The sequence below is a fragment of the Aristolochia californica genome, unplaced genomic scaffold (assembly GCF_029961685.1).
Source record: "Aristolochia californica isolate CCGP_79_NKW_82.1479 unplaced genomic scaffold, dmAriCali1.0.hap1 SCAF_15, whole genome shotgun sequence".
Classification (NCBI taxonomy): Eukaryota; Viridiplantae; Streptophyta; class Magnoliopsida; order Piperales; family Aristolochiaceae; genus Aristolochia; species Aristolochia californica.
This window is the reverse complement of record NW_027181826.1, coordinates 18,914,453-18,941,673: the sequence shown is the minus strand read 5'-3', so window position 1 is coordinate 18,941,673 and position 27,221 is coordinate 18,914,453. Positions and strand designations below refer to the sequence as shown.

General features: G+C 38.3%; 2 protein-coding genes across 2 annotated transcripts; both read left to right on the top strand.

Moving 5' to 3' along the window:
• The first annotated feature begins 108 nt into the window (after positions 1-108).
• LOC137951460 (AP2-like ethylene-responsive transcription factor TOE3) lies at positions 109-3,252 on the top strand. Its single transcript, XM_068798124.1, has 10 exons — positions 109-1,144; positions 1,235-1,260; positions 1,387-1,417; positions 1,526-1,613; positions 1,723-1,868; positions 1,963-2,007; positions 2,091-2,182; positions 2,266-2,414; positions 2,516-2,653; positions 2,744-3,252. Exons 1-10 carry the CDS (start codon positions 603-605, stop codon positions 2,981-2,983), a joined length of 1,497 nt encoding a protein of 498 aa, XP_068654225.1. The 5' UTR covers positions 109-602; the 3' UTR covers positions 2,984-3,252.
• A 9,218-nt stretch (positions 3,253-12,470) lies between these two features.
• Positions 12,471-26,337, top strand: LOC137952308 (valine--tRNA ligase, mitochondrial 1). Its single transcript, XM_068799437.1, has 22 exons — positions 12,471-12,709; positions 12,955-13,011; positions 13,633-13,677; positions 13,769-13,831; positions 14,014-14,183; positions 14,297-14,369; positions 14,582-14,647; positions 14,740-14,823; positions 15,713-15,790; positions 15,934-16,017; positions 16,138-16,217; positions 20,712-20,769; positions 20,897-21,199; positions 21,285-21,455; positions 22,875-23,074; positions 23,158-23,560; positions 23,694-23,945; positions 24,045-24,545; positions 24,632-24,738; positions 25,067-25,166; positions 25,553-25,698; positions 25,984-26,337. The coding sequence occupies exons 2-22, from the start codon at positions 13,003-13,005 to the stop codon at positions 26,150-26,152; spliced, it is 3,162 nt and encodes a 1,053-aa protein (XP_068655538.1). The 5' UTR covers positions 12,471-12,709; positions 12,955-13,002; the 3' UTR covers positions 26,153-26,337.
• The last annotated feature ends 884 nt before the right edge of the window (positions 26,338-27,221 follow it).

Here is a 27,221-nt window from a genome sequence, read left to right as displayed (position 1 = left end):
TTTGGTTAACGTGGGAGAAAGAAGTAAGAAAGAGATGCTTCCATTTTCTATTTTGATAAGAAAAAGGCGAGTAAGAGAGAGAAACAAAGGAGAGTAAAGAGTTGGTTAATAGAGATGGAGAGAGAGAAAGAGAGAGAGAGAGAGAGAGAGTATGTAAGAGGAGGGCATATGATTGATTTGGGAAAGAGGGAGAAGCAGAGGGAGGAAGGGAGAGAAAGAAGGCATTAAGTTGGTGGTTCTTTTTGTTATCCTTTGTCACCCCTCGTCTATGCTGTATTAGGCAGTTAGGCAAGGAGTTGAGTTCTGGGCATCTCTCATCGGCTGCCTTTTTGCCACTGCTCTGTCCTAGGTTTTGTTTAGGAAGAGGAAGACAATTCTTTTTCTTTTTGAAGAAGAATAAATACAAAAGAAGAGGTGGATGATTTTTTCATAGCTAGTTGCTCCAAACAGAGCTGATCATCATTTTTATGTCTTGGATGGGGGAAGATGGAGAGCACTCGGAGATTTGTTCCTGTACATCATAGGATCCGAAGATCAGACTAGATTGAATAGCGGGTAAAGAAGATAGCGAAGAGAAGAGAACCCGGAAACCGTAAAGGAGAATGAACTCCATGTGGGATCTGAACGGCTCGCCCGATGACCACCGGATGGAGGCTTCTGAGGAGGGTGAGTCTTCCTCTCAGAAGACCTTCATCGATGGGGAGGACGACAAGGGTAAAGGGGTCGATGTGGGCTCTAACTTGTCTAATGACTACGATGATAATTCGAGCTCCTCCGCCGTGTTTATGGGTGTCTCCGAGGACGACGAAGCGACCGGAGCTGCAAAAATCTTCGGGGTGCCTCTGGGCGGCAGCGATCAGGTCGAGACGGTAGTCACCCGGCAGTTCTTTCCGGTTCCGACAGCCAAGGATGAGGCTGATACCCCCAATGATGAACGACGGCTGGCCGCCGGCATTCCCCTCCCGCGGGCCCACTGGGTCGGTGTAAGGTTCCACCAACCGGACGCGAACGGCGCGCCGACCAACACAATCGACGGTACAGCACATCCGATCAAGAAGAGCCGAAGGGGACCCCGGTCGAGGAGCTCTCAGTACCGGGGGGTGACCTTCTACCGGCGAACAGGTCGATGGGAATCCCATATCTGGTACTTCATTTGTATCTCTAATTGTCCCATTGAATTTCGTCTCTGAGTCATCTTCTTCTAATCTTCCTCTTCTTCTTTCGCCTCTTATAGGGACTGCGGAAAGCAGGTTTATTTGGGTATGTATTTGCACAGTAAAATTGATCTTTATTTAGTTTCCATTTTTTCCGTTTTTTTTTTTTTTTTTCGAATGATTTTGGAAGAGCATGCAAGTCACTTATATTGACTTGGCGTCTCCAATTTAGGTGGATTCGACACAGCACATGCAGCTGCTAGGTACCATACCATTCTTTTCCCATATTGTTTTCTTTTCTTTACTTTTTCCGTATTAATTTTTCTGTTTCGTTATCGTCCTTTTGCTGAATACTATACATTTTACTTCAGAGCTTATGACAGAGCGGCAATCAAGTTTCGGGGAGTAGAGGCGGACATCAATTTCAGTCTCGAGGATTATGAGGAAGATCTAAAACAGGTGAGCTGCATAAGAAGTTAATCTTATAAATGCTTCTATTTTAGATTCACGGTTTAAAGAGAGAAGCAATGGTTGAAAGGAGGAATAACTTCAATCTGACCAAACACAGATGATCAACCTGACCAAAGAAGAGTTTGTTCATGTCCTTCGTCGCCAAAGCACGGGTTTTCCCCGCGGAAGTTCCAAATTCAGAGGGGTTACTTTACACAAATGTGGAAGATGGGAAGCAAGAATGGGCCAATTCTTGGGAAAGAAGTAAAATTTTCTCCTCTTTCTTTTCCTGCTTGTCAGCAACCATTGCCTATCTTCTTCTTCTTCAGTAATTGGTTTCACATTTTTTTTTAAACAGATATGTTTATTTGGGGCTTTTCGACTCAGAAATCGAAGCCGCTAGGTATTTATTAACCTTTTCCTTGTTGAATTTATATGTTTGTCTAAAGAAAATTAAGACCATGTTCGTATTTATATTTTCTTCAGGGCTTATGATAAAGCAGCGATCAAGTGCAATGGAAGGGAAGCAGTAACAAACTTCGATCCTAGTATATATGAAAATGAGCTCAATTCCGCCAGTAAGCAATACGTTAAGCTCATACTCTTCCATGAAAAGCTAGCTAAATCATTCTGAGCGCTGTAAACTGAATGAAAATTTCAGGTTGTAACACTCATCACAATTTGGATTTGAGCTTGGGAAGTTCCACATCTAAGCGAGACAATATGGGTTTGGGTGAGGAAGAGAGGACTAATGGGTTGGTTGAGTCTCCTGAATCGGATTGGAAAGTTTCTCGGAGCATCAAGCAAAGGGTACGGATATATACTACTGTTTGATAGCTATAGATTATCAATCAAGGATACAGTAGAAGAAACTTTTGAAAGTGATTATCTTTGCTTCTTATTGAGTACAGTTTGAAGAAAACAAGGTAAAGCTTCCGAGCAACAGCAACCACCAAATCCTTTCTCCGACCTCCCGGCAATTCAGAAGACCTGGGGAAAACTCCATGGTGCACATGATCCAGCATCAATTCAATCCTCCCATCTATCATGTGGGTATCTTTCTCTTTGTTCGAGGTTTTTAGCAGCAACAGAAATATAATAGCCTTCTGACAAAACATGTTGGAAACTATATATAATAGGTTCCAGGTGTGGGCGAAGGAGGAAGAGAAGGAAGCCTTTCTCTGGGAATAACAGTCGAACACCAACAGCATTACAATCTCCAGCAATACCAGCAACAGCAACAACAGAGGCAATCCGGTTGGGCTACCTCCCAACTGTTTGCGACCGCTGCAGCATCATCAGGATTCTCACCTCAGACAATAAAACCGCCCACTTGGCTGCACAAAAGCGGGTTTCATTCTCTCATGAGACCCACATGAGAGAAGCCCCTTCCACATTACTGACAGAACGGGCTTTTTTTGTTTTCCTTTTAGTCTCTCTCTCTCTCGCTCTCTCTCTCTATATATATATATATTTATATATATATATCTATCGTCTTCCTGAAACTCGTTTTTTGCCTCTCTTTAACTGTATCCCCAAAAATGTTTCATGTAGCCTCAGTATGGCGACAAACAAAAGGGAGCTCGTTTAAAGTCTCAGTCTGGCGAGAAAAATACGCATTTTCAATGGTTAAAAGAAAGAAATCCAATTCAACTACAACTTGCTTCTTTCCTTATTATAATGCCATCAGAGGTTCTTTTGTATTATTTTAAGGGTAACAAACAAGAGCGTAGGAGTAGGCAGTATCCAGGAAGGTACTTTTTCCCAAAGGGGAAACAAATCGCAGCAATCAGAGAGAGAGAGATCGAGAGAAGATAATGGAAAAAAAAAAAAAAGGATTAGACTGTTGTTATGAAGAAGGGTTCCATTAATCGAAGCAAGTGAAGGTGGTCCTCGGAAATGCAGCCGGGCGGAGGAATGACGTGTCGCTATCCGGTGGAGCGAGATGGATGGGATAGAAGGACAAAGAGAGTCAGAGAGGAGGGCCGTAATGGCGAGAGGGACTTAACCTCTCATCTGTGCTCATCTTTTCCATGGTAATAAAAGTCGGGAACTCGAATTCTCTCTTCCCCAAAATTTCACCGCTTCGTCAAATCACTCTCCGATTTAAAAAAAAAAACCCAGTACCGAATCTTATCAATCACACTTAAAGAAAAAAAAAAAAAAGAGTTATTTTGCTTGTTGAACACCGAAACTGGACGGAGAGGAGGAGACAGCGGATCACACGGTATAATAGCCTCGGTCTGCGTTTGTACTTTTCCGCTTCATTATTGCCCTCTTCTTATGTGGAAGCAAAAAGTATCAAAGCAGGAAGCGGGGCCCTGCCTCTTCTGCTCTTCTCTTCTCTTCTCATCAGTCGACAAACCCTTTCAATTACCCATAAAAATTTAAGCGGCCAAAGAAAAAGGGTTGGTCGTGCGTGACAGTCTGCGGACTGCAGACGTGTGGTCTGTAAAGTGTAAATAAGTGTTAGGAGTCGTACGTACTGAGGGTTCTTTAGATCCGTTTTTCTTTAAATTTGCTTCTGGCCCGGAAATCTGATCGCAAGTGGTCGTCAAAAGACAGCGGTCCCTTTCCTCCGAAACCTCAAAATGGTAACGAGTTTTTCCTTTACTGGGCTTTCCTTCACGTTACCAACGATCATGATCCATCGCTTTCCTTCTTTTACCCTCTCTTTATTCATTTCTTAATGTATCAACAGGTCTTGGGTCCCACACCCCTCTTCCCTCGCTTTCTAAACTTTCCTTTTTTGGCTCTTTGAGTGTCTCAGAATCAAAACGCCGCCCTCCCACAGGTGGCTCCGCTCTGCCCTTCCCACACATTCGCTCTCCCCATGCCTCTCTATAATGCATGACGCGCAGGCAGAAGCCACTCCTCCTGCCATTAATGTTTGCTTGCAAAGAACAACTCTGTCCGCTCACCAACATAACCAAATGGACGATGACCTGCGCATAAATTTTACGTACTGTGGAACGGGAAGCCATAAGAAAGAAGGACCACTGACGACCCTTCAATCAATGTGGATCCAGCCTTGACTCGTACAAAAGATCTCGAGCCTTCTTGACAAAGCCCTAATTTATTCAAGAGTTGTTAATTAACAAATGTCTGAGCATAAAACTTCCATTTTTAAGACGATTTATGCTATCAAAATAAGAAAGATTATTGGATATTTGCTTTAAGAGTTTCCTTTTCATGCCAATTTTCCATTTTAAGCATTTTTTTTCTTCTATTCCTTGAGTCTCTCTACTCATGTGCCTTTGTTTAAGTTTTTTGAGTTGGAGTTTTTTCAAAAGGGTTTAGGGTAACTCACATATGTTGTATGGATTATAGAACTTTTATTTGCATCTTTCTCTCCTTCTTTCTCTCCTAGTCGGACTAGGATTACTATAATTGCTTCCGACATTACTGTCAACTTGACTTGGACTTCTTGGTTTTTTCACATTTGAACTTTTTAGATCTTTGTCATTTGAACTTTTTTGTGATGAATTATTCTTATTACTAAGAATTTTTTTTTAATACTAGACATAGGTGGATCTTTAACCCTCGACCTGAATTTTTTTAAAAAAAGGTACTTAGAGACTTTCCTCAAATGTTTCTCGTTGATGATTTTTGTTTTTTTATGTTTGTTTTGTTTATTTATTTATTTACATTTTCATTTCCTTCTTGTAGTTATAGTTGTTACAATGTGGGATCCACCATAGCTACACAAGCTAGTGGGACCCACCATGAACTCGAGAGGTGTCAACAAGAGTCCTCATATAAAGTGGCTTGAGCTAAGAGATAAGGAACATGTGTTGAAATAGAATAGAAGATTAGAAGATCAAATGGGATCCACCATGGCTACACAAGCTGGTGGGACCCACCATGAGCTCGAAAGGTGTCAACAAGAGTCCTCATATAAAGTGGCTCGAGCTAAGAGATAAGGAACATGTATTGAAATAGAATATAAAATTAGAAGATCAAGTGGGACCCACAAAGATACCACGAGTTGGTACCTCTATCTACATGAGCTAGAACATCATGTGGGACCCACAAGATAAGACCATGAGCTGGTTTTCTACCTTAAAGAAGGTGTTTGTAGTTAAATTAGTCTCTTAAATAGATAATGTAATCTTATCATAATAGGCTTATCTCTGGGAGTTCTAGTTGGCATGTAATTAGGAGTCCTAAGGTTAGTTGTATATGGACTCTATCACCTCCTCAAGTATAAATAGGGGTGATTGTAACTCAAAAGTTTCAAGCAAATCTCTTCTTTTTTTTCTCCTCTCTAGTGTGAAGTACTCTCTCTCTAATCTCCTTTATTTTCCTTCTCTTCTCTCTCTACCCGAGAGCCTTTCTCTTTTTCCTCTTTTTCTTCCTCTCTCCCCTTGTTCCATGTATTATTCATGGGGTCCTAAATTTAACATAATATCAAAGCTACCAATTTAGGATCTCCATTATGCTCTATGAAGATATGATTAAAAACTACTCATAGAAGGCTCTTTATTAAGCAAGATTGAAACTCATGAGATAAGTATTTATTTATGATATTATTAATTTTATGCTACTGGTTTTCGGTATTAAGAGGTGATTTAGAGATATCTTTATGCATGTTTTCATCTTGTGAATATATGCATCTTGGATTATCTTTGATTAAAAGAAATTATCAAGACAATTTTTGTCGGTTTGCACAATACTTTGACTCAGACCAATGCATATTGGATTTTTTTTTATAAATCTCTGTGAACAAGATTCCAGGATAAAGAATGATGATGTTGAGCTTTTTATGAGTCATTATCCATTAAAATTTATTACTTAACTTTTATGCTAAGTATCTCCATTAACCAAGTTGGTTAAAGCCTTCCACTCGGTCATATTTTGATTACTTGATTGGAGAACTATTTTACTTGATTTGCCTACTATGGCTGAAGATAATATAAGTCACAAGAGTGATAGACTTAGAATCACCACTTTACCCTTACGGGGGGGTATCAAATTTTATGAACTGGTTCACATCGGTTCGTTAGTTTCTTATCACAAAGAACCTAGTTGGTCATCTCACCAACCGTGGACCACTTATTGATGAAGATGATATATTATATATCAAATGGTTAAAGGAGGATACATTGGTTATTAGTTGGCTTATCAACAATATGGAAGAACATGTCTCCAATAATGTCATTCACCTAGAGACGGCTAAACAAATTTGGGAGACATGCACCAAGTTGTATTCAAGCTTCGACAACTTATAAAGGCCATATGATATTTTACAACGGATGGTTACCACCAAACAAGGAGACAATATACATTAATATTTGTCCCGCTTTCGAGGCTTTCTTCAAGAATGGAAACTTACCCAACTAATCTCTACAGATATTTTTGTCCAAGATAAACAAAAAGAGGCTTTGATAACTGTCATATGCCTTGCTAACATTAAACAACATCTTGAAGTTGCTAAGACTCACCTTTTTAGCTCTTCTGCGGTTTTCACTTTTGATGATGTATGTGCTAAACTTCTCCGTATTCTAGACGCCTCTCCCTCTACTACTAAAATACCATCCGCTATGTACTCTAGACATAGGGGAACTGTAATGACCTCAATAGTCGGTCGAGTCATGCAGAGGCGCAGTGGCTGAGTCATTTAGTATTACGTTAATTTATTTTCTTTCAATTTACTTTTACTTTATTTTTATTTCAGTTGAAGAGTTAATATGCCACAGGGGTATTATTGTAATATTTTATCTTGAACCTTGTTAGTGTGAACCCTACTTAAAGGGTGAGAGAAATGAGAAAGGGAAAGTCTTGATTTAGAGTAAACAAGGGTTTTGAGTTCTCCTAAACGAGCTCAAGGGTGTGCGTTCTCCTTAATGAACTTAGGGTTTTCAAGCTTCCCTTCGGCTTAACTCTTCTCTTCTCATCTTCTTCCCTACGAATCACTGTGTGAAATTCAGGACCGTAACAACTGGTATCAGAGCCATGGCTGGATGAACATACTTCATGCCCGATCTGCAGGCATGAGCTACAAACAGATGACCATGCATATGAGAGCTGGAAAGTGTGTGAAAAGGAGGTTGAAGATGAAAGGACAAGAGCAACACAATGATTCCAAGGTAGAAAAAAAATTAAATTTTCAGAGGAAACTTTCTACCAATAAGGGAACCAGTGTAGGGTTTCAATACCACAATTTCTCCGTCCAGGGTGTTACATTGTCGCGTTTCCACCGTTTGTGTCGTCTAGAGGGTTGATGCGGATGCCACAGATGCTACTTGTGGAGATGTGGCGACGTTTATGCATGTATCCCTACCATCGAGTTTGAGGACAAACTCTTTCTCCAGGAGGGGTGTAATGTTATGACCTCAATAGTAGGCCGAGTTATGCAGAGGCGCAGTGGCTGAGTCTTTTAGTATTAAGTTAATTTATTTTATTTCAGTGTACTTTTACTTTATTTTTATTTCAGTTGAAGAGTTAATATGTCGTAGGGGTATTATTGTAATATTTTATCTTGAATCTTGTTAATGTGAACCCTACTCAAGGGTTCAAAGAAATGAGAAAAGGTAAGTCTCGATTTAGAGTAAACAAGGGTTTTGAGTTCTCCTAAACGAGCTCAAGGTATGTGTTCTTCTTAACAAACCTAGGGTTTTCAAGCTTCCCTTCGACATGATTCTTCTTCTCTTCTCTTCTTCTTCCCTACGAATTATCGTGTGAGATCCGGGACCGTAACAGGAACACCATCTGACCAAGGTTGATGCCGAGGCAGATTTTATAGAGGAGGAAGAGGAAGAGGTGGAAGGACTAGTTTTGATAGAAAATATGGGAAGGATTGTACCTATTGTAAAGGATATGGCCACACTAGAGACACATATTTTTACTTGAAAGAATGCTCTATATGTGGTAGATTGGGCCACTCTCGAGAAAGATGTTATAAAGCTAATGAGAATAAGGCTAACCAAGCCTTAGTGAGTGATACAAAAGAAGAACAGTCTACCACAACAACTACAAATAATACTTTTACTGATGAAGACTATGGAATATTCCAGAAAATGAAGACCATGATGGGGTCCTCCTCGAGTACTTCTTCACCAACCGTTGTCACCTCCGCTTCAGGTATGTTTTCTGCCTCTTCTCCATCCCAGATAATTGACTCAGGAGTCTCCGAACATCTTACAGGTAACAGACATCTACTATACTCAGTTTCTCCATGTCTTTCACATAAATTTGTTACCATTGCCGACGGTTCACAAACTAAAGTTCAAGGGAAATGATCCACTTTTGTTACACCATCACTTCCGCTCACTAATATAATTTTTGTTTCTACTTTCCCTTTGAATATTTTATCTGTTAGTCAGCTCATCTAATATTTTAATTGCTCTATTTCTTTCTCACCCACTTCATGTGTGTTTCAGGATCTTACAACGAAGCAGGTGATTGGTGGAGGCCGTGAACAGGGGGGTTTTACTACCTGGATGTGCCACAAATAAATACTGCATCCACTTGTGACATTGAAACCAGGTTATGGCACAACCGGTTGGGACATCCATCCGCCCAATCTCTTCATAATATTTTTCCTAAAACGCGATCAAACCTTCATTGTGAAGCATGTCAAATGAGTAAACATTAGAGGTTTACATACTCACCTCGTATAGAAATTAAAAGTGTCTCTCCCTTTTCGTTAATTCATACTGATGTATGGGGACCCTTGAGTGTCTCCAATATTTCTCAAATGAAATATTTTATTACATTCATTGATGACTTCACTCGTACCACTTGATTATTTTTGTTTAAAGAGTGTTTTGAAATACCATTCCTTATTTAAATTTTTCATGCAATGGTAGTCACTCAGTTTGGACAGAAATTTAAAGTCCTTCAGTGGATAATGCCAAATAATACACATCCAAAGATATCTTGACTTGTTTTGTCAAGAAAATGGCATTATTCATCAGACATCATGTGCCTACACACCTCAACAAAATGGTGTAGCTGAATGGAAGAACCGTTATATTCTTGAGGCAGCTCGCGAGTTACTATATGACATGCAATTTCCATACTTTTATTGTCCGCATGCAGTTCTTACCGCATATTTTCTTATAAACAGGTTACCCTCTTCTGTTCTTGGTAAAACATCTCCCTACTCTCTATTATTAATTGATGATGATCCTTTTTCACTACCCTTGAGAGTTTTCGGATGTCAATGTTTCGTCCATATTTCCTCCCCAAAAAATAGTAAACTTGATTCCAAATATGTAAAATGTATATTCTTAGGATACTCTCACACACAAAAAAAGGTTATGTTTGTTATAATCCCTCTCTTCAGTCTAGGGATGTTACATTTTTTGAAGACTCTCCATATTATTATGATAATGCTCCTCTAGGTTTATCTTCAGTACTAAGTTCTCCTTGACCGGTTGTGCCCCGTACTGCAAAAACTACCTAGCCCCCATAAACATTGGGTGACATCACACATGCTGAGTTGTCGGATTCTACCGAGGTAAGCCTATCTTCTCTGATTATTTTTTGCCCAAAATATGATACTCTTCCTATTGTAGTTAGGAAAAAAACCCAAATCTTGCACCATGCCTTCTACTTCTCATCCTATAACAAACTTTGTGTCTCATCATCGTCTATCCCCTGTTTGTTGTCAATTTCTATCGGCTATTTCCTTCGTACTTGTACCACAGTCCTATCAGGAGGCTTTCAAACATCCAGGGTGGAAGGTGGCTATGGATGAAGAAATGTAGGCCCTTATGAAAATCAGACAAGGGCTCTAGTCCCCCTTCCTTCAGATAAGAAACCCGTCGGTTGTAAATGAGTATTTACGGTGAAACACAATTCAGATGGGTCCGTGGCTCAGTTGAAAGCTTGCCTTGTTGCTAAAGGCTATTGACAATGTTATGACACTGATTATGATGAAACCTTTTCTCCAATGGCTAAATTAAACTCGGTACGTTTGTTATTATCTCTGGCAGCTAACTCTTCCTGGCAGGTCTATCAACTTGATGTCAAAATGCTTTTCTGAATGGGGATATAAAGGAGGACATATATATGCAGCAAGCACCTAGGTATGTGGTTGAGGGGGAGTCTATATGTCGACTACAAAAATCTATTTATGTTCTTAAACAGTCACATTGTGCATGGTTTGAAAATTTTAACTAAGCACTCATACATGCCATATTTCACTGATGCAATGGAGATCACTCTGTCTTTATTAAAGACACACCAAAGGGCAAGGTAATTCTAGCTGTATATGCTGATGACATTATTATAACTGGCAGTGATCCTGAGGGTATCCAAAAGACAAAAGAAATTATATGCATTGAATTCAAGACAAAAGATCTCGGACTGCTCAAATATTTTTTGGGTATTGAAGTACTATAATCCAAATATGGAATTATATTATCTAAAAGGAAATATGTCTTTTACCTACTAGAGGAAACTGAAATGCTGGGATGTAAACTAACAAAAACTTTTATGGACTCGAATACAAAATTATGTGCAAGTACTGGAGTAGATGTAGATGTCCACAAATATTAAGATTGGTGGAAAAACTTATTTATCTCTGCGTAACGAGGCCAAATATTTCATATGCAGTAATTGTGGTAAGTTAATATATGTACAAACCACAACTCAATCATTAGCAAACACTAAAACAGATATTACGATATCTGAAAAAAGCATCAGGAAGAGGGCTCTTCTATAAAAATCATGGACACTTCAACATTGAAGGATTCTCAGATGCAGACTGGGCCGAATCCCCGGATGACAGAAAATCTACTTTAGCATATTGTACGATGGTTGGAGAAAACTTTGTTACATGGAGGAGCAAGAAACAAAATGCAGTTGCACGATCTAGTGCATAAGCAGAATACAGAGCCATGGCACACACAATTAGTGAACTCCTATGGATCAGATCTCTCCTAATTAAACTAGGTTTTTACAAAGAAACTTTTATGAATCTATAATGCGATAATCAGGTTACAATTCACATCACATCAAATCCAGTCTTCCATGAGAGAACAAATCATATAGAAATAGACTGCCACTTTATACGAGAAAAATTCACTACCGACATCTTATCTCTCCAACATGTATCTTCACAGAACCAGGTGGCAAAAATTTTCACCAAATCAGTCACTCACAAAATTTTATCCAACATCTACAACAAGTTGGGCATCTACGATGTTTTTTCACCCCCAACTTGAGGGGGAGTGTTACAATGCGGGACCCACCATGGCTACACAAGCTAATGAGACCCACCATGAGCTCGAGATGTGTCAACAAGAGTCCTCATATAAAGTGGCTCGAGCTAAGAGATAAGGAACATGTACTGAAATAGAATAGAAGACTAGAAGATAAAGTGAGATCCATAAAGATACCATGAGCTAGTACCTCTATCTACATGAGTTAGAACATCATGTGGGACCCACAAGATAAGATCATGAGCTAGCTCTCTAGCTTGATTCACGTCCTTAAAGAAGGTGTTTGTAGTTAAGTTAAATTAGTCTCATAAATAGATAATATAATTTTATCATAATAGGCTTATCTTAAATAGTTCTAGTTGGAATGTAATTAGGAGTCCGGTTAATTGTATACAGACTCTATCACCTCCTCAACTATAAATAGGGGTGATTGTAACTCGAAAATATCAAGCAAGTCTTTTAGTTTTTTTTCTCCTCTCTCATGTGAAGTGCTCTCTCTCTCATCTCCTTGATTTTCCTTCTCTTCTCTCTCTACCTGAGAGCCTTTCTATTTTTTCCTTTTTTTTTTTTCGTTCTCCCCTTGCTTAGGTATTATTCATGGGTCCTAAATTCAATAATAGTTTTGTATATGCCACCCTACTTAGAAACTAGTTTCGATATATTATTGGCCGGGTGCACAGGGGAGCACACTTGTGTTTCAGCGAAACCCTAGTTCCATAACCTAATCACCTCTCACCCTAGCAGCCGAGGCCAAAGCGCTAGTCGCAGTACACACCCTTTGTTCCGGCCTCATCTCGCTGATTCTTGCCTCAAACTCTCTTCCTCTCGGTGGCGATTCCTACTCTCATAGTTTAGCTTGTCTTCGTAGCGATTCACCCTCCCGATCTCTCTTCCTTTGGGCGACGACTCCCTCTCTCATAGCTGCCTCTTCCGGTAGTGACTCACCTACTTTCTAACTCTCTCTTCCTCTCAGTTACGATTTTCTTCTCTCTCTTCTCGAGTCTCAGGAGAGGTGCTTTTAAATATTCTGTTACTGTCCAATTCGTGGTCTCAAGTTAGTAGGAAAGGAAGTTTGTATTCTATATTTCCGGGTGGCTTTTCGTATTGGCAGAGTCTGTATTCTTTTTTATTTATGTATTCGCCTGATACTTGTTCAATTTATTTTTATGTGCTTTTAGGTGTTCTCTGGTTCCCTGTAGAGTGTCATCCAGATAATCAATCGCGCAATGGCTCCTGTAAGCGGGTTTTACTTGATACATATTTTATCTTTGTTTTTCTGCTTATGAAGCTTAACATTAAGAGTTTCCGTAAATATGACCAATGCTGCTGAATTAGAAGTCTTACGGTTTAGAACTAAGCAGTTGTTTTTCTGTGCATGTAATTTTCGCCGAACTTATTTCTTTGATAAGTATCTCGGTGATCGTTACTGTTGTGCTAGTATTCTATCACATGCCACGGAGCATCTGAGGCCCTTTTTTTTTTTCTGTGGATAGTGCCAGTCAGTTGTACGACAAAAATGAAAGAAACTAGTTTTAGTAATATAGTTATCAATGTCTTGCACAAATAGCAGGCTAGCTGGATTGTCGTCTTAGAAACTTCACGGTCAATGTGCGAGCATGTTATTGTTTCATTTGAGAAGTAATTTATGGTTCAATTGCTGGACCAACTATATGTCTATCATTTTTTGCTAAATTTAGAGTCATTATCTCTTGTGTGATCAATTATAATATACTTTTTCTATATCTTTGTGCAAGTATGTGAGCAAAACACCATTCTTACTATAATTTAGTTCTTTCTCTGGTAAAATTTGTTCATGAATTCCGTTTTCACTATGAACTGTTTTATGATGTGTCCAGCCAGAGGAAGAAGATCCTGAAAGGAAGAAGAAAAAAGAGGAAAAGGTTACTCATATTGTTCATGTTTTTCTTTTCCATGTCTTGACAAAATGTTGCTTTACCTTAAAACAGAAAATGACAAAGATGCTTCTTGTAGGCAAGAGAGAAGGAGCTGAAAAAGTTGAAGGCACAACAGAAACAAGAGGCAGCCAAGCTTCAGGTGTTGATAAGAATCTTACTATTATTTTGCTAGTCGAAAATTGCTGATTTTAATATTGGCTTTTTTATGATAATATATTAATTGCATCATATTGAAGTATGCTTTGTGCAGTGGCTTAGTAATGATTCAGGTGTTTCTTGGTGCAAACCATTTTTTGTTGACATTTATTTTTTATTTCACAGGCACAGAAGGCAGCTAATGCCCCAAAGAAGAATGAGAAGAAGATTCTGAAGAAGGATTCTGAGGAAGAGAACCCTGCTGACTACATTGATCCAGAAACTCTGGTTGGAGAGAAGAAAATACTTTCCTGTCAAATGGCAAAGCACTATTGCCCAAGTGCTGTGGAGAAATCGTATGGACTGAAATTCTATTTTGTGTTGTTTTATAAGTGGCCACATGTATATCTTTCCCCTTGTTTATATGATGATAAGTTTTCTAATCTCACTTCGTACTGATGATATATAGATGGTATGCATGGTGGGAGAAATCAGATTTCTTTGTAGCTGATGCTAGCAGCTCCAAGCCCTCATTTGTGATTGTGAGTGACTTCTAGGGACATTTTGTACAAAATAGAGTGCGTTATGTTAGGGAATGTGTCATATAAAGCTGAATTTGATATCTATCTATCTATCTATTTATCTATCTATATATTAATATGACAACTTAAAGTAAAGGATGCACTTCCCTTGCCAAATGTGTTTTACTATACTTAGCTTTACCCACATCCTATTATCATGCTTTTTGTCCTAGGTTTTGCCTCCTCCTAATGTCACTGGAGCTCTACATATTGGACATGGGCTTACTGCTGCTATACAAGTGAGACATTGTGATAATTTTTTGTTTTTTTGTTGGATTTAAAGCTGGCAAACTTCATATCATTGACATCTTTAGTTTTTAATGGTTTGTAGGACACCATTATCAGGTGGCGAAGAATGTCTGGTTTCAATACCTTGTGGGTTCCAGGAATGGACCATGCTGGCATAGCTACACAGGTCATTCTTCAATATTCTAATAGCTGAAACGTCTGTCTGCTGATTGCTTGTTCCGGAGGAGAATTCCCAAAATTTTTTATGTTTAGAAATGATTATTTTTTCAGAAGAGGAGGAATAGGTCACACCTTTAGGAAGCGTGTATCTTGTAGGTTGTGTATGACCTAAATCAACTTCTGTTGTTGAACCTTCAGGGTAACCAGTCTCCTCTGAATAGATATTGAAGTAGTGAAAATCCTCTCTGTTACCATTTTCCTTAACTTGAGTAGGTAATTAGAGCTTCAGGGGTGGGTGGTAAAATAAGAAAAACACTAAGTGAAGAGAATAAAGGGAGGAAGTAGTAAGGAGGACTGAGAAATTAAGAATGGGTAGAGGGATATAAAAGAGCAGTGAGAAATCGAGAGAGAAAAGTAGTTAAGACCCACCCTATGATGGTCATAAATTTTTTCTTAAATATTTCTGTGGAACTTATTGTATGATTGTCAATTACTAACTTCCTATTATTTCTTTTGGTTACTATAACTTCCTCTTGTGGTGAGGTTCCCACATGTGCCTGTATGATCTATATCACTCTTGGTAGATGATAATGACCATAATTGTTGGATAAGTCTAATCATGAGATTGAGTTTAATCTCTATAAAAAAATTAAGCAAATAGCAGTGCAGTGGTTGGTCTTTTGGCTACTCTAATTGTAAATTTGATTATGTCATGGGAGTTGAAGTGGTGTATTCATAATACTTGTTGCAACAATACTTTTATCTCCTTGTGTAGAGTGCTGAAGTGTTTTCTGTCCTTTAATATTCTTGCCTTTAGACAGAAACAATGAATGAATGACTTTCTTTTCTTCTCTTCTATTTTTCTGAAGCTGATTGCTTTTGATGCAATTCATTAGGTAGTTGTAGAGAAGAAATTAATGCGTGAGAGAAAATTGACTAGGCATGATATAGGCCGTGAGAAATTTGTGGAAGAGGTGAGCAAAATCCCTTATTATCTGGTTCTTATTCTACAGATTTTTATTTTTTTATGGATTCAGATAGTTATTGTTAATGTTGGCTTTCATCTTTATATTTGCCTTTTTTTAACATTTTTAAATCCAAAAAAAAAATGGCAAAGGTTTGGAATTGGAAACAATCATATGGAGGTACTATACTAAACCAAGAGCGACGGCTAGGTGCCTCACTTGACTGGTCTCGTGAGGTTGGTATTCTTTTATTTATCGGTATATTTTTTACATTGTATCTTAGAGAAAGTAAAGTTAGATCTCTATTATTTTTTTGGAATCTTTCAGTTCTTACTTGTTTTTTTTTTACATTTCAGAGCTTCACAATGGATGAGCTGAGGTCAAAGGCTGTGACTGAGGCCTTTGTTAGGCTTTACAAGGATGGCCTTATTTATAGGTACACACTATTCCTCTAGCAAAAATGTCATATCAGGTATCGAACCTTCTATTGAGGTCAGCTCATTAGACTTTTCCCCTTCGTATCTTCTACATGCTAGGATACTGGCAACTGCATAAGTGGCTTTTCCTAATGTCAGTTGATGTGTAGTGGCGCCACAAAGCAGGTGGATTTGAGGTTATATATAGTGATATCTGGGGGGGCTACGGACAAGATATGAAATCTTCATTCATAACTTTTCAGATTATGAGGGGGTTAAGAACAAGATATGCGAATTTCATGCAATGTTCATTTTGAAGATAACAGAATCTGAAAAGTTTAAGAAAGTAGAAAAGAGTGTGCTGTTGCTGTATTTTTTTTATGACAATAAGAAAAAGGATTCTATTAATACGGTTTCCGACAGAGGTAAGAGGACAAGCAAGGGAGATACAAAATGAAACAAAAACAACATCCATGTAAAAGAAATGTTAAGGTAAAAGTCAGGGGAAGCAAGGTTCCTTCAGTGAAATGCTGCAAGGAAACCCTTTCCATAGCCAAAGCGTTAGCTTCTGGGGTGTGATGCCCATGTTCATCCACTTTTCTACATAAATCTTAAATTTCATTAAAATACATTTAAGAACAGCTAGGGGACTCTTCTTCTCATTAGCTCAGCTGATGACAACTGCATAATCCCCTTTGACAATTATAGGGCATCAAATCTTCTTATATCAAGTTTAAGGCCCTGCAGTAGGGCTCTGCAAGAATGATGTAGCTGTAGTTTAGAAAATAAAAATTAGTGTGTTTAGAATTTCTTGGAATTGGAGCTTAATTCTATATAATTAGTAATTCCAGAGTTAGAATACTTTTCCAGGGTGTGAATTATTTTTTAGAAGGCCTCGATTTTTCCAGAAATTGCCTCCAAAAACTGAAATGAATTTTTGAGAGGCTAATAGGGAAGCAAATTGAGAACAAAAAAGTTAAGAGAGAAGGGCAGCCCCACCTCATTCCACTGTTTGGAGGGCCACCACCCTGCTTCTGCAATTTGGAGGATGTCCCTCCTTCCTCAGCCGAACCTCCTCCTGGTTTGGTTAAATTATTATATTACTTTATGCATTACTTATTGAGTTATTTATGTGTTTAGTTGCGAGTTGTAAGCAGGTCAAAGAAGAGGGTTTAAAAGGTCATTATGTTGGAAAATTAGTGATATAAGGGATAAGGGGGTGAGTATGCAAGGGTACTTAGGTAATTTGACCTCAGTTATTTTATTTTTTTGAAAAAGATGTATTAATAAAATGAGAGAAAATTACAAAATTTGGGGGAGCAAGTCCCTTACAACCAACGATTGTAGGTTAGCTCCCGGCCTAGCAAGCACATCTGCTGTCGAATAGCGGATCTCGGAATGTGAGTCCAAATACAAGAAACAATTGAGGTAATATCTAAAATTTCCCAAAAGGTATCCCAATGCCACCACGAGGGAGACCTCAATTATTTTCAGAATAATAAAAGGCTCAACATGTTGTTGGGTGAGCAGACGATTTCGAACCAAACATTTTGTCCTGTTTTGTAGAAACCGAAATCATAGACTACTTTTTTTTTTAAAGGATGTATATATTAACAAAAAAACAAAAAATTACAGAGAAACGGGGAGCAATTCCCTAACAACAAGAGGTTGTAAGGAAGCTCCTGACTTGGCAAGCACAAAATCATAGACTACTTCTCTTCTCTTTGCACTCTTCTCTTTCTATATTTATTGTATTACCAGAGACCGTATAATTTGGTGTAAGAGTGAGCTACTTCCCCTGGGTGGTTGAGAAGCCTTTTGCGTGGGAGATGACATCCTCGTTGCTCTTCCTTGTTTTTCTTTTTTTTTTTTTTTGTCTTTATAATGGGCTGTGAGCAGCCTTAGGAGGGGGAGAGCACAGTTTGGTGAAGGGAATAGTGCACTTGCCATCTCTTCGAAGAAAATTTTGAAAACCTTTGATGTGAGTAGACTTTGGCATGGGGAGTAGAAGGTGCCTACCACCTGTTTGAATTTTTTTTTGTGAGATTTTGGTGTGAACATACTCTCCAATTCTAAGAGGCAATGGTGGTAAAGCTAGCCTGGACACAGTCATCAACAAGTGCGACGAGTTAAGAGTATAAGGTTAAACTCGTGCTCAAGAAGATTGACAACCTGAGCTGGTCTTTAGAGGCCAAATTTACTACACTTTAGTATTTGTTTAAGGAAAGAAGAGCCCCGACAGTTCATTGTTTGTAACTAGGCCAACAAGTATCATTCTATCAGGGTTATGCATTTGAATTGCCTTGAATATGTGGTTTACAACGAACCTACAACATGGGTTAAGAAGGTGGACCTGTTTTTTCGAGCATTACCACACTTAGGAGTAGAAGGTGAATCTCCCTAGCTTGTATTTGAGGGTGAAGCTTTAGAATTATTACAACTACAAGGAGGATAGTGGGGAACATGAGTAGGTGGAATTTGAGCAAGTTTTTTGTGCATGGTACTGTCCAAAAGATTATGCGACTTCTGTTGTGCAAGAGTACCAACCACACTTTGAACGACTCTCCAATTGGGTTCAGGAATGGCCATAGGAAGCCAAGGTGAGGTGTTTCATTAGCGGCTTGTGCAAGGACATTGTGGTGGAGTTCAGTTCTTTTAACCCAAAATGATGATAAGTTCACTGGTTGGCAGAGGTCAGTTCTTAACCTAAACAATGAAGCTCCATTTACTTCTGAATTTGGGTTTAACCCAGGGCAATCTTCTTTGCTGCTCATTGATAGTATTGCTGACATTGTATCTTCTACACCTTGTAATTGGAATTTCATTCTTAGATCAGCCAACTCTTTGGCTGATAAATTAGCAAAATTCGAAACTTCCCAGCAATCTCTCATTGTTTGGGAAGACTTCCCTCCTTTGTAATATGCTCTCTCGAGCTTTTGTCTTAATAAAAATCAGCATCATTTTAAAAAAAAATCTTCTTTGCTGCCAACAACTCAACCATGTAAGGAGGGAAATTTAGGTTCTCCACAACATCCTATTAAAAACACTAGGTCCAAACCCTTCTTGATGTTACTTTGGGAGATTGGCAATAGATGTGCCAGGGGATTGTGCTTTAATCGTGATGAGATATTTGTAACGAGGCATCGTTTAAATGTGTTTTCTCCTTAGTATTCATTCACGCTATGGGGGAGAATTTACACCTTGGCACCATGAAGTTAAAGGGCACTATAAACAAGAACGAGCTTGTATTGTTGGACAATGGTAGCGCATATAATTTCTTTTGTCGAAAAGCTACCAAGTGCTTTGGCTTAGTTTAGATGGACTTATTGTCTTTTTGGGTTATGGTGGGAAACGATCAGTATCTTGCTTGCTCATCTACGTGCATCAGGTACATCTTAATGTTTGGGGCACTTCCTCCCTGTCCGATTTTACCTTCTGCTTGTGAAGGGGATAGATGCAGTACTCAGCCTATAGTGGCTCCAAACTCTTGAAACCATTGGTTGGAGTTTTATGGTGTCTTTCTTTGATTTTGACATAGGTGGGCAGGCAGTTCATTGACAAATTCAGAGGTACGAGGGGGGAATTGAGTTGGCTATTGAGTCACTGGTGGAAGGACCAGTTTTTAAAGCTATTTATTTGCATTGGAGGGGACATACCATTCGGTTGAGGAGGCCAAGGAGTTGAGCCCCTCATGGGCAAGTTGAGAACGGAAGAGCACTGAACGCCTTGCGCATCCTTAAGTACAACAAGGCACTGGCCTAGAATCGTAAGAATCAACAAGCCATCAAGTAGCATACTGAAAGGGAGTTCCAGGTTGGAGATAGGGTCTATTTGAAGCTTCATCCATTCCATCAGAAATTGGCGGAGCTTGACAATATCATAAGTTTTCTTCTATGACTTTGGCCCTTCCAAAATTCTGGTGTATATTGGACCGGTGGCCTATGGGTTGGAGTTACCTTCTACAGCCTCTATTGAATCTGTCTTCCATGTATCTCAAATGACTTTGAACCCACTTTCCCTCAGTGGGACTCACAGGGCTCCTTGTCGAAATAACCTGCTTGTATTATCTGCCAAGGGAGAGTTCATGTTGGCAGCGTATCAGAACTGAAGTAGTGATGGCATGGTGGCGTTTGCCTAAGACCAATGCCACACTGATTCAATAATCTCATCATAGATTGTTAAATTTCAAATTATTTAGATAATAAAAATGAGTTTCTGGGAATACATGTCTCCTTCTCCAAGAAAGAGGTTCGGATAATTATGGATATGGTCTTTATGAGAGCAGTTGTCACGGCTATGCATACATAGTTGATATGTTTTTCACTAAACTAGCCTATTTCTTGCGTGGTAGATACATGTCGCCTCCCTCTCTTGCAGAATCTATTTGTTGTTAATATACTATGATGATATGTTGAACTAGTGGACATGTTGATCACCTTTGATTCTTCGCATTGTGATGTCTATGCCAGCATCTCATGGATCAATCTATATGCTCTTTTGGTTTAATTTCCCAGAGATAACCGGCTTGTCAATTGGGATTGCATACTGAGAACTGCCATATCTGATATTGAGGTAGCGCATTATAACTTGAAAGAATAAACATGTGTTTGTCTTTACATAAAGTTGGGCAAGAAGAGACTTAACACTAACGCTGGCTGTGCCCTTTTTAAAAAAAATTCAATTGCTTGCTTATTTCCAGGTAGATTATGTGGACATCAAGGAACGCACTCTCATTAAGATCCCTGGCTATGAAAACTCTGTGGAATTTGGTGTTTTGACATCTTTTGCTTATCCACTTGAAGGAGGTCTGGGTGAGATAGTTGTTGCCACAACCAGAGTGGAAACGATGCTAGGTGATACAGCAATTGCCATACATCCTGAGGACAAGAGATATACTTATTGTCATGGAAAATATGCATTACATCCATTCAATGGTCGGAGACTGCCCATAGTATGTGATGCAATATTGGTTGATCCAGAGTTTGGAACTGGTGCTGTTAAGGTGCATGCCTTGTTCCATAATTTATGTTGTACCTTCTTATGACATTCTAATGTACACTTAATCTTTTTCATTCAATCATTTCCAGATTACTCCAGCTCATGATCCCAATGATTTTGAAGTTGGTAAGCGGCACAATCTTGAGTTTATTAATATTTTTACTGATGAGGGGAACATAAATAGCAATGGGGGATCAGAGTTTGAAGGGATGCCACGATTTAAAGCTCGTGTTGCTATCATTGAATCATTGCAAAAGAAGGTATAGTTTTACTAGTTATGTTTGCTATTATCATTTCTTCTAGATGATGTTGTTTGTTTTAGTACCAGAAAATAGGAGTTTATCATTTGAGTTTGTGTCCCATAGCTGGAAAAAATTATTTATGCACCTTTTAAAATTTTTACATTAGTTTATTCTCCGTATTAAAAAAAAAATATATTAACATTTCTTGACAAAATTAGCCTTGGTAGATAAAAATCCCTTAACAGGGTCATATTAACTATCCTCGATATTCTTGCTTGCCTTCGTCTTCCTCAAAAACAAAATCTTGCATACCACTCAATTGGATGGGGATTTTTTGTGTGGAATCTGTCATGTTTTGAAGGGATAGAGAAAACCTTGGATATCTGAGACTACTTAGTGCAGACTGAAATTCCTTCACTCAGAAGCCTGTTTCAAGAACAAATTTTAATTCCGTATGGTATGATTTAGAAAGTTCAAGAAACATTGGTGAGCCTTTGATAGGCAAAAAATGAATCTAAAACATTTTCAAAATTGTAATGGAATTTTATTTTTCTGAGCTAGACCTTTATGTTCTAGAGTATGTTCAAGATAATATTAGAATTGTTCAGTAGTAATTATGGAGTATGTTGGAAACATCTCAAAGCACTATAATAAATAATATCTAAACATTTTAGATATACATGAAGCATGTGAAATTGGTTATAGAATTTAGTGAATGTTAAAAAAATTTGAGAAAGTTCATAAACATAATTTGAAAGCATTTGCTGATAACATGGTAGATCTTTCTTAGAACTTTAGATTCCATGTCCTAAATATGTTTTAAATGAACAGTAAAATTTTGGAGAAAAGGAAGAGATTGGGTCGCAATGAACTTAAAATTAAGTGATTGGTTTGAACCAAATTAAGGTGGAGAGCTATCTCCAAAATGAATTATTGTTAGGTATAAACTGTCATAAGATTTAATGTTAGTTGCAAAAATTTCCTATTCAGTTCCTTTCTTGATTCTTACGACTTCCTGATTTGTTTTCCTTAACATTTCATAGATTTTCTCCAAGTTTCCTCTTATATTTCTCTGCTATATTTCTCTATACCCCTTTCCTTTCTGGTGACAATTTAAGGAACTTTTCTGTAGGTGTAGAAAAGAATTAGAAAATGTTACATGGACTAACTATGTTCCTGCTAAGTTTATGTGATCCAGGGAACCGATAATGTGGAATATATGTGCTTTACTGGCCAGACTTAATTTTATTAAAGAAATATCTAATTTCCATTTTGAATTCCTTCTTCATATTAATTTTTCTCGCATAGAGCCCTTTTTTCTCATTTCATTTCTTGTCCCTAAAAGATACTAATGCTGCTATTTCACTTTTTCTAAAAAAAAATATTTCTATGCTTATTGTTCCAAAAATCTATTAATATAGTTTGTTTTGCATCTAGGGTCTATATAGAGGTTCTCAAAATAATGAGATGCGCCTTGGCATTTGTTCAAGAAGCAATGATGTTGTGGAACCCATGATAAAGCCTCAGTGGTTTGTTAATTGCAATGAAATAGCAAAAGAAGCTCTTTCTGCAGTTATGGATGAAGAGACTTCAAAGATAGAGATAATCCCAAAACAATATGCATTTGAATGGAAGAGGTGCTCTCTCATCCTTTTAACTTCAAAATAATACTAAATAGAACTTCAATAATGTTTGTTAGAGGATTTACTGAATGTTTCAGGTGGCTGGAGAACATTCGCGATTGGTGCATTTCAAGGCAACTGTGGTGGGGACACCGCATTCCAGCATGGTATGTGGTGCTAGAGGATGATAAACTTAAAGACTTTGGTGCCTACAATGATCACTGGGTTGTAGGAAGAAAAGAGGAGGAGGTCCTAGCTGAAGCAAAAGAAAGATTTGTAGGAAAGAAATTTCAGATTGCACAAGATCCTGATGTGCTGGACACGTGGTTTTCTGCTGGTCTATTCCCATTATCAGTGCTTGGCTGGCCAGAGGTGACACCAGATTTCAAGGCCTTTTATCCAACTTCAGTTCTGGAGACTGGGCATGACATTCTGTTCTTTTGGGTTGCAAGGATGGTCATGCTAGGAATGAAGCTAGGTGGTGACGTACCTTTTAGGAAGGTATATATTATGATCCATGCACCATGTCAAATAATTGTTGTTAACATAATGCTATGCAGTTCATGGGTGCTGGATCAAATGATATTGTTCTTTCACAGTTGCAGCAATACTGATGAGTTCATATGATCTTCAGGTATACTTGCACCCAATGATCCGTGATGCACATGGCCGTAAAATGTCAAAATCTTTAGGCAATGTCATTGACCCACTAGAAGTAGTAAATGGTATATCCCTGGAAGGCCTTCACAAAAGGTTGGAGGAGGGTAACTTGGATCCAAATGAGCTGCAAGTTGCAAAAGAAGGTCAGAAGAAGGATTTCCCAAATGGTATTGCTGAATGTGGTGCAGATGCACTCCGATTTGCGCTTGTCTCATACACTGCTCAGGTCCCATCTCAATCTTTTGTTCGTTTTATTTTACCTTTTTGTACATTTTTTTTTTAAATTGATACCTGAAGTAACACTTACATTATTCTTCCTATCCAGTCTGATAAAATAAATTTGGACATTCAAAGAGTTGTTGGGTACCGACAGTGGTGCAACAAATTGTGGAATGCTATACGCTTTGCTCTGAGCAAGCTGGGAGATGGCTATAATCCTCCTGCAAAGTTAATGGTGAAATCCATGCCATTTGTTTGTCAGTGGATTCTCTCAGTTTTGAATAAGGCAATTTCAAAAACTGTATCATCTCTTGAATCATATGAGTTCTCCGATGCGGCTACTGCAGTATATGCCTGGTGGCAGTTCCAATTATGTGATGTCTTTATTGAAGCAATTAAGCCTTACTTCTCTGCTGATTCAAAATTTTCATCTTCGAGGAGAGCCGCTAGAGACACTCTATGGATTTGCTTGGACACTGGCTTGCGTTTGCTCCATCCTTTTATGCCATTTGTGACAGAGGAGCTGTGGCAGAGGCTTCCTCAGGCAGCAGGGAGCTCGGTCAGGAAAGAATCAATTATGATTTCTGAGTACCCATCAGTGGTAGAGGTCAGGCATAGATTCCTTTGTGTTAGATGTTGTGTAATAGCTCTTATTTGTTTTTTATCTTTTAAATTCCACTTTGTGCATTGTAGGAATGGACAAATGACACAATTGAGGATGAGATGAATGTTGTTGAGTCTGCTGTGAAATCAATTAGGTCACTCCGTCCTTTGTTGCCTCCAAACGAAAGAAATGACAGGTAATGATGCTCTTATGTTTTTAAGAGTCATTTATGCCATTGGAGCACCATGAAAGATTCTGAGAGCTTTTGTAGTACATTTACTAGAACAATGTGCATGTTTTCCTTGTTCATCTGTAAAATGCACAATGTGAGAATTTATCAACAGATCGATTAGAAATGTTTATCAGAAGTTTCTTTTCTTGATGAAATACTGGTGAGCATTTTGTTTGGTGCTTTCTATTTAAATATTTTTAAAAAGTATAGAGGAATTGTGCTGTGTTTCCTATGTTTATTTTTCTTTCTTGTTCATGGTAGTCCTAATTTTGTTCCTATTTGGTGCACCTAGACGTCCAGCTTTTGTGCTTGCTCGTAATGGTCATGTTGCTGACATCATCAAAAGCCAAGAATTGGAGATTGTGACTCTGGCATCCTTATCGTCACTAAAGGTATGACTGGTGTTGGGCTACTGTATTAGATATAATCTCTGGTTTATTTCTGTAGACACTTGAATATCAGATTACATAAGTGGTTTGAGATTTCAGATGTCACTATTTTTTTATCAGTAGTATTATTGTTTGATCATTAAGCTCATTACGTCCTTTGTTTTAGTTCCATGAGATTTGAATCCTTTCTCTTTTTTCCGGATGCCTTGATGCTCTGAAAATCTGGTTTTCTGTATGTGGACTACAATGTCCGATGTGTAAGTTTATCTATGTGATCCACTAGACGTCACATATGATTCAGACTTTAATCTTTTTGTTTTTTCTATTGGCTGTTGCATTTATAATTATGAAAGGTTAAGCTTGATGCTGAGGGGCTGGCACTTTTTCAGGTTCTAAACGAGGATGATATGGCTCCTTCAGGGTGTGCACTCTCCATTGTAAATGAGAACTTGACTGTCTATCTGCAACTTCAAGGAACGGTCAATGTGGAAGCTGAGTGTGAAAAACTCCGTAAAAAGAAAGAGGAAATAACTAAGTGGGTTGCTTTTGAACTTATGATATAATTTTCTGTTTTACATATTAATTGAGTTACTATGGCATTTGTGATGTTAAAATAGGTTATGCTACTTTATCTTGTGGTGCCTGCCTGTCCTTGATCGATCAAGTAAACCTGATGTTTCATTATGCTTGACAGCAACAATAGTCCAGCCAATTTCTAGTTTATACTTTTTTTCTTCTTCTTTCTCTTCCTTTTTCGTTATGTTCTTCAATGTTAGCATGAGTATGTTTGTATAACGGTTGCTTTTGGTCACGCAAGCAGGCAACATGATAGCTTACAGCAAAAGATGAGTGCTTCTGGTTACAAGGAGAAAGTTCCAAGCCACATTCAACAAGATCATCTCGCAAAGCTTGAAAAACTTATACAAGAGCTTACCATCATTGATGAAGCTGAGCAGAAGCTGGAAAGCTCCAAAGCAGGAGGCAACTGAATGTCTAGGAGTGGATGCCAACGACTGGTTTGCTGGAACATCATATGATTATTTATTTACTATGTATGGCTTTTGAAAGCCTTAGTTAACTAACTGTTGATGGCTCCTTGTCTGATCATGTTACTATAGTTATCAAAATGGTTATAGTGTTGCACAATTAATTCATGTACGGGGGAATTTTCTCATTTGGACCTTTGCATTAGACACTACAAATTTGAGTCTTGTTGTACAATTACTTTTATGGGAGAAGTTCAGTTGGGCCCCTTACCTTACCTTTTCCATACTTGAGGAGGGGAACGGAAGCAATACGTGGGACTTCAGTTCGCTTGAGTCGTTGCCTGTTATTGGAGCCTCTAGAGATGCTAAGGTTCAGTACATGCAGGAGAGAGAGAGAGAGAGGGAGGTAATAGGCGCCATCTCTCTATATATGCCCCACTTTGTTGAATGAAACTTTTATAATGGATTAACTAAGTTTTTGCACAAATTGCTCTTCTTCCATCTTTACTTTAGAAATCATAAATGGTGATATTAGGACAAAAAATGCCCCTATTTCTGGTCGACTCTCTTTTTTAAGTCCATTTACGTTTGAGAAGAATTAGAGCAGCTTACCATACAACCCAGATTTTTTCCTTTAACCCGAATCAAACTGCTTGGACTAAACGATCAGTAGACTGCTAAAACCTTTTCGTGCTTCAGCATAGAGTAGAGCAAGAGGAGAAGGGCAGATAAGCTTTTGCCTAAACCTTAAACCTCCCCTTCTCTCTCTCATTTCTTCCCTCCTCTCCTCTAGTTTTCTCTCTCATTATTTGTTTTGATTTTTTTATTTTTCAGCACTGTTTATATTTGAAATTTTAGTGAACAAAAATATTTGGCGAGATTTTTTTTTAAAAATTAAAAAAAGTTTCCAGGACTATTTCGTTGCAAAATGTTTATGTATTGGTGGCAAAATTAGTCGCAAAATTCTTGTAAAAAATTTCATGGAGAGGGTGTGGGTTTTTAGGATCATCTAAGGAATGGGATTTAATGTAGGAATTAGTGTGCGGACAGCCAGCTGAGGAAATACTCCACT